The sequence below is a fragment of the Chlorocebus sabaeus genome, chromosome 11 (genome assembly GCF_047675955.1).
Source record: "Chlorocebus sabaeus isolate Y175 chromosome 11, mChlSab1.0.hap1, whole genome shotgun sequence".
In the NCBI taxonomy this organism is placed as follows: Eukaryota; Metazoa; Chordata; class Mammalia; order Primates; family Cercopithecidae; genus Chlorocebus; species Chlorocebus sabaeus.
In genome coordinates, this window is record NC_132914.1 from 52,176,082 (window position 1) to 52,193,687 (window position 17,606).

Genomic DNA, 17,606 nt, shown 5'->3' on the forward strand with positions numbered 1-17,606 from the left:
ATGAGTTAACTTTCTAATTTACTTCCCCTCCTCTCTTTGCCCTGAGTACACATACTAAGGACAGTGGCCCCCAGGTCACCTGTCTTGTCTCATCTTTCTGTCTATCTGCATCCTAATCTGTGGCTATCTGGACATTTTGAGGCACCTCTTCTGTGTTTATCTTCAAGGCTGCTTTCTTGCCTTTTTCTTCTTATTTTTCCCCTCTCCTCCCTTGACTGACTCTTAGCACCTCGTCATAATTAGTTCAACCTAAATTTCAGAAAATTTGAAAATAAGAAACTTGTTTTGCTGTTACCCTGGAGTCTTTCGGGTTTTCCAGACTACCCACGTTTCCTGGCTTTGAGTCAGGCTTGCTAAAGGGTTGTGTGTGTGTGTGTGTGTGTGTGTGTGTGTGTGTATACAGATGCACAGTTACATTCTTACTTAACCTTCTTATTTTTCATACGAAAATTACATACAATGGGGATAAAAATACTTTCTTCATGGAAGTGTCATAAGGATTAAATAGAATACATTTAATATTTGATATACAGCACTCAATAAATGTTACCTGTTATATTAGTTGGAACTTACTGAGCACAAAGCCCTGTGCTGGGTTTTTGGGTGGGGACCCAGAAGGAAGGTACACAATTCCTGCCCTTGAGAAATGTCCCAGTTTAAGAGAAAAGGGAGTATAAATACATGCTCAAAAGAAATTTAAATAATTAATGCAAGAAGATATGCAAATGAGTACAATTGCAGGTATATTCATCACTCAATATGCTTAATCTCAGCCAGAAGGCTGAGAAAGCCAAGAAGAGATCATCAGTCAATATGAATAACTGCTACATGCAAGAACACTGGTAAAAAGATTTGCTCAGTGCTGTCTCAGGGATGACTAAAACATGACGTGAGTAATGTTCACACATACAGAACTTTTGCAACCAAATGAGTATAGGCTTTCTAAAGTTAACATTCTGAGTAAATAATTAGTGGCATTGCCATTACTAGTGGAATTACATATTTTGGAACTGCTTTCAGAATCTACTACAGACAGATAATCTGTTGCATAATCTCAGGGTTGACACATCTTTTTCCATCAAGGTGGACTTGATTTTTTTGAAACAGCCAAGAGTTTGGATTAAAAAAAAGAAGGCGTGACTATAAAGTAACAAAACTGGTTTCCTCGTGTGGCTCTTATGCTGCTCTCAGAGTGATTTCAGCTGAGGAGCTTCCAGACATGCCCTGCTCATGCTCAGCAGCTCTGGAGTAAATGGAGAGAATTCCAGTCACTTTGAAGGAGATGTCTGAGTGGGATGTCTGAGTGAAGACAAGAGATGCTGGGTTGATGTTTAAGCTAATTAGCAAGAAATATGATATTTTAAAAAAAGTGGAAAGACAATGCTGGCCACATTGTGAACTCCAAATCTTTGGAGGGCTGTGGTGGTGTGGGTAATTGTCTCATGAGATAGAATAGGAAGGGATGTAGCACGTGAGATGATTGTTCCATCTAGTAAAAAATAACTATTTTCATATGTTGGAAGACCCTGCAAAGCACAATTGAGTGGGACTTTTAGATCTTGTTCTTTATACTTGAGTTTTTCCATTAAGAAAGGCTCTCTCAGGATGTGGGTATGGGAGTGAGGCTCTGATCCCTGAAAGACACTGCCATCTTGAGACTTAGAGCCTGTACACGCAGAGATATTTATGAAAACTGAAAGAGGTGAGCCCATTCTGAATAGGCCCGCATTAAAGAAAGAGATGCGTGGAAGGAAAGAGAGAGGAAGGCAGAAAAATAAAATAACAGACAACAATGGACAACAACTTTTTTATAACTGTCAGATGCCGTTTTAGCAACAAATCTCCTTTCTCCATGTACCTGTGTTTGTTTCTGAAGCTCCTACCTAAGCACTGTGCCACTACAATCAGCAAAGCCAAGAACAAGAAAACCGTGAAGCAGAGGCAGACTCCCAGGAAAGGAGAGCCTGAGAGGGACAAGCCAGGAGCTGAGAGTCACCGAAAGAACCGCAGCGTTGTCACCAAGTGAGGACCTGGGCCCTAGACGGCCAGCTGGGTACTGCATTAAAGAAGGCAGGAAAGGAAAGAGGGAAGGTGACACAGAAAAAAAAAGAGCGCAAGTCGTGGTGGGGAATGAGGGGCACAGAAAAGCACTTCAATGTGAATTTCCTCCTTTGCCTTTGAGGTCTACAGCAATGTGTACTCTTCTAGGCTGAGTATCCCTAGAAACTGGGTCATGAGCCCAACACGTCCTTCCTAGACATTAGCAGACAGTGCCAGACCTGTAATCCAGGCTCATTTTACTTTCTAGCATGGACAAGCTACACCTAAACTTGACAGAACTGGCACTGACAATGAATCATGTATACAGTTTCTCTGTGTTTGAACATACTCTCTTCCCTTCTGAGTACCTCAGCAGCCACCTGGAGGCCAGACTCAACAGGTATCACTCTTTCCTTGCCCTCTGTTTGGACGGTAGTCCTCATACTATACCATCTACCTCTATGTGTAGTGTGGGGGTCCTCAAAGTTGGGTCCCGTTACATTCATCCTGGTGGTCATGCTACACGGTGGAGATGCTGATGCAGTCAGTCTAGCATAGGTTCCAAGCATCTCTATTAAAAGCAAACAAAAGGAACCCCAAACCTCTATAGGTGGTTTTGATGAACACCCAAAATCGAAACCACTGGTTTAGTAGAATGAGCAAGGCCTTTGCAGTGAGCAGACCTGTGTTGACAACCTGGTCATTAGCTAAGACATTGGAGCAGATCATCCAGCTTATTTGACCAGTTTCCTTCCTTGTAAAGTAAGGATAGTGGTATTTACCTTACTTATGGATAATTGAGAATTACCTGTAAATGAGATTTGCAAAGTTCCTGACATATGTTAGGCTTTAATAAAATACATCCCTTGCCTCCATTTTGACCCTCGTTCCATTGCCCCGGAAAGTAAGAGGCACACCCCTTACACTGGAATTGGGCACTACAGTCCGCAAGTAGGCGAATGGGAGGAAGAATTATTATGAATAAGCCTCAACCCTTCTGTGTTTTGTTTTGGAGTGTGTAGCTTATTCATTCATTCAACAAATATTTATTGAACACCTGCTGTGTGTCAGCAGTATTCTAAAAGCTGTTTATACAGCAATATATGAAACAAATCAAAACCTCTGCCTCCATGCTTACTTCTAGTGGGGAAGATAGATAAACAAAATAAGAAAGCAGAATGCATAGTAGATTAGGTAGTGATGAGGGCCAAGCCTGTAATCCCAGCACTTTGGGAGGCCGAGACGGGCGGATCACGAGGTCAGGAGATCAAGACCATCCTGGTTAACACGGTGAAACCCCGTCTCTACTAAAAAAAATACAAAAAACTAGCCGGGCGAGGTGGCGGGCGTCTGTAGTCCCAGCTACTCGGGAGGCTGAGGCAGGAGAATGGCGTAAACCCGGGAGGCGGAGCTTGCAGTGAGCTGAGATCCGGCCACTACCCTCCAGCCTGGGCGACAGAGCGAGACTCCCTCTCAAAAATAAATAAATAAATAAATAAAAATAAAGCTGGAAAGGGAGATAGGAAGTATGTGTGCTGGTGGTGGTGGTGGTGGTGGTGGCAGAAGTGGGTGTTGCAGTTTTAGATGGAGTGGCCAGGAAAGGCCTCCTTGAGAAAGTAACATTTGAGTAAACCTGTGAGGACACTGAGAAAGCCAGGCATGTGACTACTGGGGAAAGAGCATTCTAGGTAGAGGAAACAGCAAGTGCGAAGGCTCTGAGGTTTGAACATGCCTTCTAGGTTCAGTGGACATGGAGGAAGACAGTGTGTCTGCAGTACTATGAGCCTGGGAGAGACTGGTAGGATGTGAAGTGAGGGAGGTCAGAAAAGTCGCAGATTGTATATGCGCTTACATGTCATTGTAAGGACTTCGGCTTTTATTCTGAGTGAGATGGGAGATGGGGAGCCTTGGCAGGTTTTGTGCAAAGCTGTAATAATTAGACTTGACCCAGTATTTTACTCTGGCTGCATTAGTGGGGGCAAGGACAGAAGAAGGGAAATCAGTTATGAGTCTATGTTTTGATTGTCAGAGAAGCAAATTTGTTTTTCAGTTAGGTTTTTGCTTGGGTGAAGTTAAATTAGTTTGTTTTCATTACATACACCTTAACTATAAGGAAGAAAGTGTCTCAGTTGCATACACAGTGTCAGGAAGATGACAGTTTGATAATGGCCCATGTGCAAGCCTTCAGATGCTGGTGGTAGTTTCCATGCCCTAGAGCAGCATGAGTGTGATATTCAAGTTTTACCCGAGAATCTCTGATACTTGCTTCACTGACATCATTGTTCCCAATGCCCTACGGTTGGCCTAGAGGTTTGGCCTCAGTGTTAACTCTAAATTAGATTAGCCTTTCCCTTAGTCTGTCCCTTCTGTATTATTTTTCCCTCAAGTGGTACTTGAGAGTCTTTTCTCTTTCATTTGTGGAACAGACCAGCCCCCCCTTTCCCATCATCTCCCCTGCCATAAGCATTTTGCCAAAAAACACGAAACAAACAAAAAACTACCTCTTTCCTCTGTGGTTCACATTTTAACAACGAAAAAGTCCTTAGTCAGAGGACTGACTCTAATTGTGAAATCTCAGATACCTGGGGAAGGTATTTTGAAAGGAGTTGGGGGTCCAGTGGTGAGGGATCTTGCTGGTGTGCCCCTACAATAATATAGTGTGGATGGTTATTCTACCCTCTCTAATGTTGCCTATAGCTGCATGCCAGCCACGCATGATCTCTATTCAGCCCTGGCATGCCATGGCTACTTGGGATTATAATATACTTCCAAGGATTTCTAAGCATGGTTTTCTATTTCTGACAGTGATTAGAACTAATTCTTTTGAAGGAGAAAAGGTAAATACTGGCACTGAGAATGCAGAGGGTGTGAACTCTCAGGTAGAGTTAGATGGAATTAGAGAGCCCAGGTCTTTTACTACCTGAAAGATTTCTCCAGAGGAGGAAGAAAAGCATACGGATCAAATGTTACTGGAATCAAGTCCCAGCTCGGCCACTGCCAGCTGTGTGGTCTTCAGCAATGATTTATTATCTCTGTGTCTCAGTTTCCTCATCTATAAAAATGAGGATAATAACTGTCCCTCGCTCATTAGGTTGCTATGAGGTTTAAATGAGATAATATGTGTAGTAAAATCCTAGCACAGCACCTGGAAGACAATATACACTCAACAATTGTTACTGTATTTATCATTATGATTGTAATTCTAATTTTTTTTTTTTAAAATCATCTAGAGCCATTGTGTGGCTGGCTGGCTACAATGCCACGACCCAGGAGATCGTACGGCCTTCTGAGCTGTTGGCAGGAGTCAAAGCATACATTGGTTTCATACAGTCACTGGCCCAGTTTTTGGGTGCAGATGCTTCCAGAGTCATCCGCAACGCCCTCCTGCAGCAGACACAGCCACTGGATTCCTGCGGGGAGCAGACAGTCACCACTCTCTACACAAACTGGTCAATATTGCTTAGGCTTTCCCCCTGCCTTCCTTTGTGCTGGCACTTTTTCCTTTACACAGTAGGACCTCAGGGCCTGCGCATTTTAGCTCCCAGGGTCATAGACCCCTAAATGGAGGGTTGCTTCTCCTTGAGGAATGGAGCAATAGCTTGAGACAACTTGAGACAAGCCCAGATCCCCTTCTGTCCACCACGAAGTTTCCTTCTCACCTTCACTGGAACATCCTTCGGCTTACCCTGAAGTTATTTGACCTTTTTCCTCTAATATCCAGTTCTTAACCTTTCTTTTTTGGATTCTTACTGTTCCAGTTTCAAGTGATCTCTCTTCCTCTTTCCAAAGTTCTCTTATTTCTCTTTTTGCCCTCACTTCTCCTTCTGAAAATCATCTGCCTACTACCATCTCTCTGGAACGTCTCCTCGTCCCCGGATGTGACTATTGTTCTCACTAGAGAAGGGGGCCTCCTCCCAGCAACTGGAGAAGGTGGGAATCAGCATATTTCCTTTGAAATGTTAAGGAAAGGAGCTGGATTCCTACCTCCCCAAGCCACTGGGTGGCGCTCTTAACCCAAAATCAGCTTAGGCGACAGGCTGCAAAGAAGAACCCCCCAGAACAAGGGGAGGCAAGTTTGCAAATGCGAATGCCAACTGGGGCCAGGCAGGAAAGGTAAGCGGATGTGCCACGTGGGCCAGGCAGTGACTTTGAGGAGTTGGAGAGGGAATAACCCCTCTAAAGGGAACGGCCACCACTTAGCTCCACCTGATTGCTGCCCTGCTAAATCCCTATTTTTTACGTAAAAATCTGTTTCAAAATTTTGACAAAGAATTTTCTATAGGTACCAGAGAAGGTGATTCAACCCCTCTTCCCCTGTCAACTGTTTTCAGCATAAATTCAAAGGGAAAAAAAAAAAGTTCGACTGGGTTTGGCCCACTGGCAGTTAGCTTGTGATGTCTGTTAGATACAGACCCACAGCAAGTGCCTGGAAGAGGTGGGTTGGTGAAGCCCTCCTGTACCCACATTGGCTGTAGCCCAGCTCCTTTAAGTTTGCCTAGAGGTCAGGAGGAACTATTTGAAGACCGATGACCTGTGCTCACAGGGTACCTCTTTGCCCAGGAGGTTTGAGAGTATATTTCAAAGGAGTGTAATTAAGTAGTGACTTTTTTTCTTGCCAGGTTGAGCCTGTCTTACCTGACAGAGGGTAAGGGTGAGGGGAATATGGCTGTTGGAAAGAGCAGTGGTTGAGGGAGGGGAGTGCATGCTATTGTGTTTGACAGTATAGCAAAATACCCTCTAGGTTAGAGGTGAAGTGGAATTCCAGTACTGCCAGTTGTTTTTGATCCAACAGCTTGGGGTGTTAATTAGAACACTGTACCGTCATCTTTGAGTTTCTTCTCCCTACCCCAGTCTTTTGCAGAGTTTTTCTTTCTGAGCTCAGTGGTAGTAGTAGGGAGTGGTGGTAGGGAGAGGGGATTGGACCCTAATCTGTGCTTTCTTGGCCAACCCTGTAGGTACCTGGAAAGTCTGCTTAGACAGGCAAGCAGTGGGACCATCATCTTCTCCCCAGCCATGCAAGCCTTCATCAGCCTGCCCAGAGAAGGGGAACAGAACTTCAGTGCAGAGGAGTTCTCTGACATCTCTGGTGAGCCCAGGGCTTGGTCTTCTTTTCAAGGAGCTGAGCCCTGCCTTCAATGCACAGAGAATAAAAGACTAGGACATGTATTTAGATTGATGCAAAAGTAACTGTGGTTTTTGCAGTGAAAAGTAATTGCAAAAATTACTTTTGCACCAACCTAATAGTAAAGGGTAAGGGATAAAGTGTAAGAAGGACATTCTCCTGTTTGGAATTATTAAACAGTGGTCTGCTGTCATGGCATGTTCTTCTTCTTCTTCTTCTTTTTTTTTTTTTTTTTTTGAGATGGAGTCTCGCTCTGTCGCCCAGGTTGGAGTGCAGTGGCATGATCTTGGCTCACTGCAACCTCCGCCTCCCAGGTTCAAGCGATTCTCCTGCCTCAGTCTCCCGAATAGCCGGGACTACAGGCACCTGCCACCACACCCAGCTAATTTTTTACATATATATTTTTTCAGTAGAGATGGGTTTTCACCATGTTAGCCAGGATGGTCTTGATCTCCTGACCTCATGATCTGCCTGCCTCAGCTTCCCAAAGTTCTGGGATTACAGGCGTGAGCCACCGCGCCCAGCCGGCATCTTATTCTTTAGGGATATATTTTAGAGTTTTAGTCAGTGTTTGGATTGCTGATGTTTAATAATAATGATGATGAGATGATACATGGCATTTATTGTGGGCTAAGTTCTAAGTGTTTATGCATATTAACTCAATCCTCATAACAGCCTTGAGGTATAATAGATACACTTATTCCCATTTTTCAGATGAGGACACAGGGACACAGAGAGTTTAAGGAACTTGCCTAAGTCCACACATTCATAAATAGTAGGACTGGAAGTTCAACTCCAGGCAGTCAAACTCCAGGACCTGGGGTCTTAAGCGCTGTACAGTGCTGCCTTCCAGTGTCTAGAAGTGCTTTTGTGTCTCAGGGGGAGGCAGGTAAGGAGTGTGTAGTGAATGAGATGGGAAGCCGTTCTCTTTCTCAAGAGGGTTTGAAACCATACAGATCCTTTTTAACAGATTTGTTTCTACCAACTAATTCATGAACTATCCTACTTCTTTCTCCTTCCTCTCACCTCCATATAAATCAGGGATGCTGCATAGTATCTGGGACAGGGAGAAGATGTTCCAGTGATGCTGTCCTCTCTGGTCTTCTTCTTTGGGGGGTGCTAAGAAAGCCAAAGTACACAGTTCTGTTTTCCAGTTCTGCCTTCTTCCCATCATCCCACCTCCATCAGTAAGCTGACCCTACGCTTTACCTGCTGCAGGTTTCAGATGTCCCCTTCTCATCAACTCTACCCACAAACTGTAGGCAGCCTCTAAAATCAGCTTTAGGTCTTGCTGACAAATGACAAGCAGCAGGAGGTAATGCTGATTCCCCCTTCTACCACCCCCACCCCAATTTCCCTGGGTTGCCATAGTGATGGGGCAATGCTACTGCAAAAATAGATAGATGGAAAGAGAAGGATGCCCTAGGGTTGCTAGCTGAGGGTAGAGAAGACTGGAGTAAGGAGCTTTGGCAGATCCAAACTGGTAAATCAGTGTGTCTCCTCTCCGTCAGCTCCAGAGGGCGATTCAGCTCTTATTCCTCTCTGTCAGCCATTGTGGCATTATCCAAGTTGATTGGTCAGGAAATCCCTTCATAGTTCTCAGCTCAGTTCTTCCTATTAAAACAGGTTGACTCTAAAAATGTCTAATATCTGTGGTGGACAAGGCTCTGTGTCAGTGGCTGTGACCAGTTCCGTTTCCTCTGTCATTGATGGAGGTGGAGATCACCGGTCCTGCCTTGAAAGACTTGAGTGTGGAGCCTTGACTTCGATTTCTCTCTGAACTCTTATGAGCAATATTAAACTTGCCTTTCTTCTACTGGTCTCTTGTTGTTGTTACTTCTGGTCTTTCACGGTTTTCCCTGCTGGGATGGCCCATAGCCAGAGATCATAGCTAGAGCTCCTGCCTATCTGGATTTGTCACTAGTGTTTCTACCATGGGATTTCCCCAGGCAGGTTTTATTTAATTCACAAAGGGCCAGAGCAGGCTGGGTGGCAAGGGATAAAGCACTGGGACTGACTAGAGAAAAGAAGGATTTAAAAGAATAAAGAACTGAGACTCTGGGGGATGTGTGTTGATTATGAAAAGAGAAAAGGTAGCTCAAGGAGAGGAAAATTTGGACAGTGCGACACTAAGTAGGGAAGTAAAGGGGAAAACATACAAAAACCATCAGATCTTAGATGAGGAAATAGTTGTATCTGCTGGGATACAGTAAGGGGCAGTAAGACATTGCACTAGGCTTCCGGTACCAGCCCCTGATGTGGTTAAGTGGCCTTGGACAAGCACTTAACACCCTTGTCTGTAAAACCTTGATGATCCTTCCTATGCCACATGCTTCAGAGGACTCATAACATCATCATCATAATCCCTTATCCATACATTTTCTGAAGTTTTTATAATGTATCTTATTTACTCTCACATCAATTCTGTTAGTTGTTCATGGCAGATATTCATATCCTCATTTTACAGAGAAGTAAACCAGGCTCAGAGAGGTTCAATGACTTAAGGTCTTACATCTAGTAAAACTAGTATAGCTAGTACAGCAAGAGTAAAACCCAAGTGTCATGTAAAGGGACGTGGGAAAGTGTAGATTCTCATAGAAAAGTGAAGTAATTAGTTATCATTTGTGGTAAGCCTTGGTGTGAGTACCGGCGGAGAGAGGGTAAATGTCCCATGGACTTGCCAGACTTGTCAGTCGAATGTAGGATTTTAGGCCATTTTTGCTCCTTGACTCCTCATTTTCTTTTCTTGCTGGAAAACATTTTATTTATTTATTTATTATTATTATTATACTTTAAGTTCTAGGGTACATGTGCGTAACGTGCAGGTTTGTTACATATGTATACTTGTGCCATGTTGGTGTGCTGCACCCATCAACTCGTCAGCACCCATCAACTCGTCATTTACATCAAGTATAACTCCCAATGCAATCCCTCCCCACTCCCCCCTCCCCATGATAGGCCCTGGTGTGTGATGTTCCCCTTCCCAAGTCCAAGTGATCTCATTGTTCATTTCCCACCTATGAGTGAGAACATGCAGTGTTTGGTTTTCTGTTCTTGCAATAGTTTGCTGAGAATGATGGTTTCCAGCTGCATCCATGTCCCTACAAAGGACACGAACTCATCCTTTTTTATGACTGCATAGTATTCCATGGTGTATGTGTGCCACATTTTCTTAATCCAGTCTGTCACTGATGGACATTTGGGTTGATTCCAAGTCTTTGCTATTGTGAATAGTGCCACAATAAACATACGTGTGTATGTGTCTTTATAGCAGCATGATTTATAATCCTTTGGGTATATACCCCGTAATGGGATGGCTGGGTCATATGGTACTTCTAGTTCTAGATCCTTGGGGAATCGCCATACTGTTTTCCATAATGGTTGAACTAGTTTACAATCCCACCAACAGTGTAAAAGTGTTCCTATTTCTCCACATCCTCTCCAGCACCTGTTGTTTCCTGACTTTTTAATGATCGCCATTCTAACTGGTGTGAGATGGTATCTCATTGTGGTTTTGATTTGCATTTCTCTGATGGCCAGTGATGATGAGCATTTTTTCATGTGTCTGTTGGCTGTATGAATGTCTTCTTTTGAGAAATGTCTGTTCACATCCTTTGCCCACTTTTTGATGGGGTTGTTTCTTTTTCTTGTAAATTTGTTTGAGTTCTTTGTAGGTTCTGGATATTAGCCCTTTGTCAGATGAGTAGATTGCAAAAATTTTCTCCCATTCTGTAGGTTGCCTGTTCACTCTGATGGTAGTTTCTTTTGCTGTGCAGAAGCTCTTTAGTTTAATTAGATCCCATTTGTCAATTTTGGCTTTTGTTGCCGTTGCTTTTGGTGTTTTAGACATGAAGTCCTTGCCCATGCCTATGTCCTGAATGGTATTACCTAGGTTTTCTTCTAGGGTTTTTATGGTATTAGGTCTAACATTTAAGTCTCTAATCCATCTTGAATTAATTTTTGTATAAGGAGTAAGGAAAGGATCCGGTTTCAGCTTTCTACTTATGGCTAGCCAATTTTCCCAGCTGGAAAACATTGTAAATGTTCAAATTACCCTATAGCTGTTGTACAAATACTCCAGTGCCTTCTGAGTCCCATCTGGGGCCTCTGTAACTCTGTTCCAGAGATGCGGGCCTTGGCTGAACTCCTGGGCCCCTATGGCATGAAGTTCCTGAGTGAAAACCTGATGTGGCATGTGACCTCTCAGATTGTGGAGCTGAAGGTACTATGGAAACAAGCCCCTGGGAAAAAGGTCCTACAAGAGGGTGGGTATAGGAGACTGGGCATGGGGGGAGATGTAACATTGGTCTCTTCTTTTCCTGCTTAATGTCTCTGTGTTCCTGGGCTGCAGAAGCTGGTAGTGGAAAACATGGACATACTTGTTCAGATCAGATCCAACTTTAGCAAGCCGGACTTGATGGCTTCTCTGCTGCCCCAGCTGACAGGTAAGCGTCCTCTTCCCCTACAGTGAGAAGAAGCTGTGGAATCACATTGGAGATGACAGGGGTTTTCAGGAATCTGGAGGCTAGGCTGGGTCTGTAGAATCAAAACCATCACCAATGTCCTAAATTCTCTTTTCTAACACCCTTCTTTCTCCTCAGGGGCTGAAAATGTGCTAAAACGCATGACCATCATTGGGGTTATCCTCAGTTTCAGGGCCATGGCCCAAGAGGGACTTCGGGAGGTGAGTTGGTGGGGAGGGGTCTGTCACAGAGTAACAGATACCTCTGCGGGTAGGATTTGTGTGAGAAATTGTGGAAGTATTGCAGGAATCAGTTTTAACTTCTGCTTCAGAAGGGGTTGGTGAGCATTGAGAAGAGGGAGCGTAATTTGGCAGAGATCCTAGAAGATCCCTGGGAATAAATGAGCTTAGGAAACCTAGAGGCATAAGGAGAGGGATGGCTTGGAAAGCTGGCTAGGTTCTTATGTAAGTTGAGTGCCCCTCCTTTTTAAAATTTCTACCTATTTTTGAAGGCACTGGTCATGGTCTTGTGGACTCATTTATCTTCTCTTTCCTTCAGGTTTTCTCCTCCCACTGCCCATTTCTTATGGGTCCCATTGAGTGCTTGAAGGAGTTTGTCACTCCAGACACAGACATCAAGGTATGGGGGAGTGCAAAGTAGAATCTAATTAGGAGACTTTTGTTGTTGAAAAGGAGGTAGCTAGAATCTTGTAAGGGGGAGCGCGTTCTGAAGAATACCACAGGGATAAGGGTGGGGGTTCGAGTAGGAAAACTGGTCAGATGAATATTCTTGGAGAGAAAGAGCACAGCTGGCAAGACGTAGGGGGATGGAGAGAAGTGGGAGGCTGGGAGACACTGTGAGGGTTGGGGAGACATTACTGGAGGGGAAGGGGTAAGACCTGGGGTAGTATCTGTAGGTTTTCACCTGACATGAGCACTTTTCAAATTAGGTAAACTACGTGCAAACAAGTCCGCTCTTTAGTCTTGAGGTTAGGTACTGTTTGTAGGAAGATTTGTTCCTTTCATTCCTACCCACCCTGCCTGCCCTCAGTCTTTTCTTTTCCTGTCCTTTTCTTCCACCCATTGTTAAGCTTTCTGGTTCCTCTATGTCTGTATCACCTGTCTCAGACCCCCATTTACTACAGGAGATGGTGAGAGGAAGAAGGGTTTCCGCAGGCAACATAAGTTAAGCATTCATTTCCCACCCATCTCCCACTTTTGAGTCATCTTGTCTTTTGAATCATCTGGAACTAAGAAGTATGCTATGGCAGGAAATACAACTAAAGCCTAGGAATAGAATCCTTCAAATGCATAGGGCAGGCTCCTTCTCTTATAATTGATTCCTTTAACGGAGAGTGGTCTGTGAAAAGAGGAAACTGGTTAGCAGGAAGAATTAAAGTTATGTGTTAAGAAAATCTTCCTTACTTTGAGATCAAAAGAATTGTGAAATTTCCCCCTATATCTTCCCAAAATCATGAGGGGCAAGTGACTATGGGGGCAGTGTTTCACTGGGATAGCTGCCCCTCTTGAAAGATCTTTGATTTTAAGCTGAGCCTGGGTTTCTGGCAGCTGCTGATGTTGGTCCAAATGCTCTAGGCTGTCAGGAGCTTGTCTAGCTGATATCTCCTGGGTAGCTCCAATCTTTAGGCTCTGCCTCCCTGTGAAAATAAGCAGGTAGGGGCAGAGAGGGAGGATGGCCTGTCCATCAGAGATGCTGTTACTGCCTCAGAGGAGCAAGAAGATTAGAAGAAGAAAAAATAAAATCCCTTCAACCATCCCTTTCTTTCCCCAGAAAACCTCATGAACCAGGTTCCTTATCTCTGAGGCCATGGTTCCACAAATGGTCATTTAGGCAGTAGGGGATTTAAATAAGGGCAGAACAGAAGGTGGCAAAGATTTGGCTTCTGTGTCAGTACCACAGGCAAAGTGTGTGTATGTTGTTATGTCTGTGGGATTCTTTTTTTTTTCTTGAGACAGAGTCTCGCTGTGTTGCCCAGGGTGGAGTGCAGTGGTGGGATCTCAGCTCACTGCAACCTCTACCTCCTGGTTCAGGCAATTCTCATGCATCAGCCTCCTGAGTTCCTCCTGGAACTACAGGTTCATGCCACCACACCTGGCGAATTTTTGTATTTTTAGTAAAGACAGGGTTTCACCAGGTTGGCCAGGCTTTTCTCCAACTCCTGGACTCAAGTGATTCGCCCACCTTCATGAGCCATCGCTCTGGCCAGTCTGTGGGATTACTTGCATGAGATACTTAGCTGTCCAGTATTAAAACAATTATCCTTGTTCTTTCAAAAAACATGTTTTTTAACATCTAAAAAGAGGTCTAGAGACTTAGTATGGGAGTAGGGGCTCGGGGCTGTGTCCTGGGAACCTGATTGTAAGTACAATGAGAGATTCAGGTATCAATCAATCAATCTTTATTGAATGCCTTCTATGTGCTCAGCATTATGTTAAACACTAGAGAAGATAAAGAGAAATGCAAAACTCCTGGCTTTAAGATAAAGGAAGAGGATGGAAAGGCACCACATTTCCTCTGTTAGTCACTTGGGTCGATGCTTTACACATGTGGTCTAATTTAATCTTCACGACAACTATGTGACGTAAATGTTATGCCAGTTTTATAAATGGGAAAATGAGGGATCAAAGAGGTTAAGTAACTTTTAGTCAAGGTCACACACTTAATAAGTGGTGTTGCTAGGACTTGAACCCAGATCTGTCTCACTCCAAAGCTTTTTTCTTCCTTCACTATGCCATGAGGTTTTAAAAAACGATCTATTTGGGGAGATAAGGAGATGAGTCTTGCATTCTATCTAAAAAGATAACTAACACCAGATGCTGTGTGTGATCAATGCTAAGTCAGTGGTACCGACGTTAAGGAGGGAAGAGCTGGGTTTGGGCTGAAGTAATCAGGTAGGGCTTGACAGAGAAGATGAGATCTAAGGGATGGATGTAACATATATATATAAAAATAGAGGAGAGAAAAGGACCCTCGAAAGAGGGAAGCACCTGAATCAGAGTACGGGAGAGGAAGTTGTAGTTTGGGGACAGTGAATAAATTATCCTGGCAGCACCGAATGAAGGAAGTATTTAGGAAAATGAAGTTGAAAAAGTAAATTTGTACTATGGGGTGTCCTAAAGGTTTTTTTTTTTTCCCCTGTAGGATAGGGAGAGCTATGAAGGGAATATATAGAAAAGATTATAATAAACCAGAAAGTTTAAAATCTGTGATTAGCTGGGCACTGTGGCTCATGCCTGTAATCCTAGCACTTTGGGAGGCTCAGGCAGGAGAATTTCTTGAGCCCAGGAGTTTGAGACCAGCCTGGACAACATAGTGAGACTCTCTCTCTCTTTCTCCACATATATATAAAAGTATCTTTTAAAAAAATCAAACCTGTGATTAAGAAGTCCTGGCTACGCATTCCTCTGTCAAGCTGTTATGTCCTGCGAATCCTCTTTAGAATGCTGTTTTCTTCTCTCCAGGTGACCCTGAGCATCTTTGAGCTGGCATCTGCTGCAGGTGTGGGCTGTGACATTGACCCAGCCTTGGTGGCTGCCATTGCTAATCTGAAAGCTGGTAAGATTGGGGAAAGGGGGCATGATTTGGGAAAGGAGAGCTTGGGCCTTATTTTGGGTGGAAAAATGTCGATGTCAAAGAAGGCTTTATTTGAGATTATATATTCAGAGGATATAAGCTGAGAGCGAAGGAAGGACCCTAGCCTTCAGAAAATACTTACATAGTCAATTTAGATTTATCCTCAGGTTTCAACTAGTTGATCCACCAATCAGCTAAAAAGCACTAAGTGAGAGTCTGCTTGGTGCTCAGCAAGTGCTCAAAGGCATTTACTATCTGGTTGGGAAAATAAGATTAATGCAAATGAAACAATAAGAGAACAATACAAAATAGTGAGTTGTGTGGTATAGCACCCAAGTTCCCCATAGTGATTTTGTGCTTTCTCCCTCCACATAATCAACTTGACGCTGTTTATTTCTTCCCATGTCACACTTGACACATATATTTTCCATTACACATTTCCTCTGATTGTATTCATACCTGTACACACTCAGAACAGGATGAACCAAGGGACTAGGATTAAGGCCTTTCAAAATGGCCAGACTTACCCTTCTTCTTCTCTCAAGGTGGGTGAGAATCTTTCCTCTTCTTCCTGCCTCTCCACTCCATCAGGCAGTGGACAGGCATCCTAGGGTTGCATTGTACATCAGCAGAGCCCTTGGCTGAAAGTTCTGCCCTGTCACCAGGGAGGCCTCCAGGACTGGACTCAGGCTGCTCACTGTAGGTGGATGCTAGTCCTGTTTCTTCAGGAAAATTAAGTAATAACTTGCCCATAGGGCTTTATAAAGTGTTTTCATAGATATTTTCTCGTGTGATCCTCACAGCAATTCTGTGAAGTAGGACCCCTGTAACAGATAACTCCTGTTTACTGACCTTATTCATTTTTCTTCTTCTTCTTTTTCCCTCTCACCAGATACTTCATCTCCTGAGGAGGAATATAAGGTGGCCTGCCTGCTCTTGATCTTTCTGGCAGTTTCCCTCCCACTCCTTGCCACTGACCCTTCTTCCTTTTATAGCATTGAGAAGGATGGTAAGTAAGGGGTAGGTTTGAGAGACCAGTGCTATTCAAGTTAGTGTCCTGGGATAGAGAGAGGAGACAGAGACACTGGAAAATATAGGTTTCTGACTTGGGTGTAAAGTTCTATTTCAAAAAGCACTTGAAGGCTGGGCACGGTGGCTCACGCCTATAATCCTAGCACTTTGGGAGGCCAAGGTGAGGTGGGTAGATCACTTGAGCCCATGAGTTCAAGACCAGCCTAGGCAATGTGATGAAACCCTGTCTCTACAAAAATAAATAAACTAGCCAGGCATGGTGGCCTGTAGTCCCAGCTACCTGGGAGGCTGAGGTAAGAGGATGGCTTGAGCCCAAGAGGTCAAGGATGCAGTGACCCATGATTGCACCACTGCACTCCAGTGTGATGACAGAGCAAGACCCTTTTTTTCCTCCCCCGAGATGGAGTTTTTGCTCTTGTTGCCCAGGCTGGAGTGCAATGGCACAATCTCGGCTCACTGCAATCTCTGCCTCCCAGGTTCCAGCAATTCTCCTGCCTCAGCTTCCCAAGCAGCTGGGATTACAGGCATGCGCCACTATGCCAGGCTGATTTTGTATTTTCAGTAGAGACGGGGTTTCTCCATGTTGGTCAGGCTGGTCTCGAACTCCCGACCTCAGGTGATCCACCCACCTCGGCCTCCCAAAGTGCCGGGATTACAGGTGTGAGCCACTGCGCCTGGCCAAGATCCTGTCTTAAAAAAAAAGGAAAAAAAAACCACCCCCTACCCTTAAAAACAAAACGAAACAAAACAAAACAAAACACCACACTTGAGAATGAGAGAATGAACTATGCATAATTCGATTTCAATAAGATTTCATAGGAATATCATGCCTCTAATCCCAAAATGCCTTCTCATCCTTTTGGTGTCAAATACTGGTGGCTCAGCCTGATAACATGAGAAATTACCAGTTTGGGTCATCCTGGAGTGACTTACTTTGTCATTTCCTTTTGTTTCTCTCCATCTGTATAAATAATAACCTAGGTTACAACAACAATATTCATTGCTTGACCAAAGCCATCATCCAGGTGTCTGCTGCCCTCTTCACGCTGTACAACAAGAACATTGAAACTCACCTCAAGGAATTTCTGGTGGTGAGTGGGTCTAGGTTATAAAGAATGGAAGACTGCAAAGGGCTGGAATTGGTTTGACTTAAATCTGTAGACAATTATCGTTGGATAGGCTTTTGAGCCTAACTTCCCATCTAATTCATTCAGTAAAGAAGGAGAATCTACTATATGAAAGGCAAGGGTTTCTTCTAAATTTCCTAACAGCTGGTGTTTCAGCCTCTGCTTGAATATTTGGAAAGATCATTGGACAAAGAGTCAGGAAATCTGAGTTCTAGTTTTGGATCTGCC

The 17,606-nt window shown here is 43.9% G+C and overlaps 1 protein-coding gene across 1 annotated transcript in view; it reads left to right on the plus strand.

Moving 5' to 3' along the window:
- NCKAP1L (NCK associated protein 1 like) overlaps positions 1–17,606 on the plus strand; it is a 48,076-nt gene that overhangs the window by 24,700 nt on the left and 5,770 nt on the right. Inside the window, exons 19-29 of the mRNA XM_008003522.3 lie at positions 1,877–2,022; positions 2,309–2,440; positions 5,271–5,489; positions 6,996–7,126; positions 11,287–11,384; positions 11,514–11,607; positions 11,764–11,846; positions 12,184–12,264; positions 15,108–15,201; positions 16,112–16,228; positions 17,233–17,342. Coding sequence (XP_008001713.2) covers positions 1,877–2,022; positions 2,309–2,440; positions 5,271–5,489; positions 6,996–7,126; positions 11,287–11,384; positions 11,514–11,607; positions 11,764–11,846; positions 12,184–12,264; positions 15,108–15,201; positions 16,112–16,228; positions 17,233–17,342 — 1,305 coding nt within the window. The remainder of the gene's footprint in view (positions 1–1,876; positions 2,023–2,308; positions 2,441–5,270; positions 5,490–6,995; positions 7,127–11,286; positions 11,385–11,513; positions 11,608–11,763; positions 11,847–12,183; positions 12,265–15,107; positions 15,202–16,111; positions 16,229–17,232; positions 17,343–17,606) is intronic.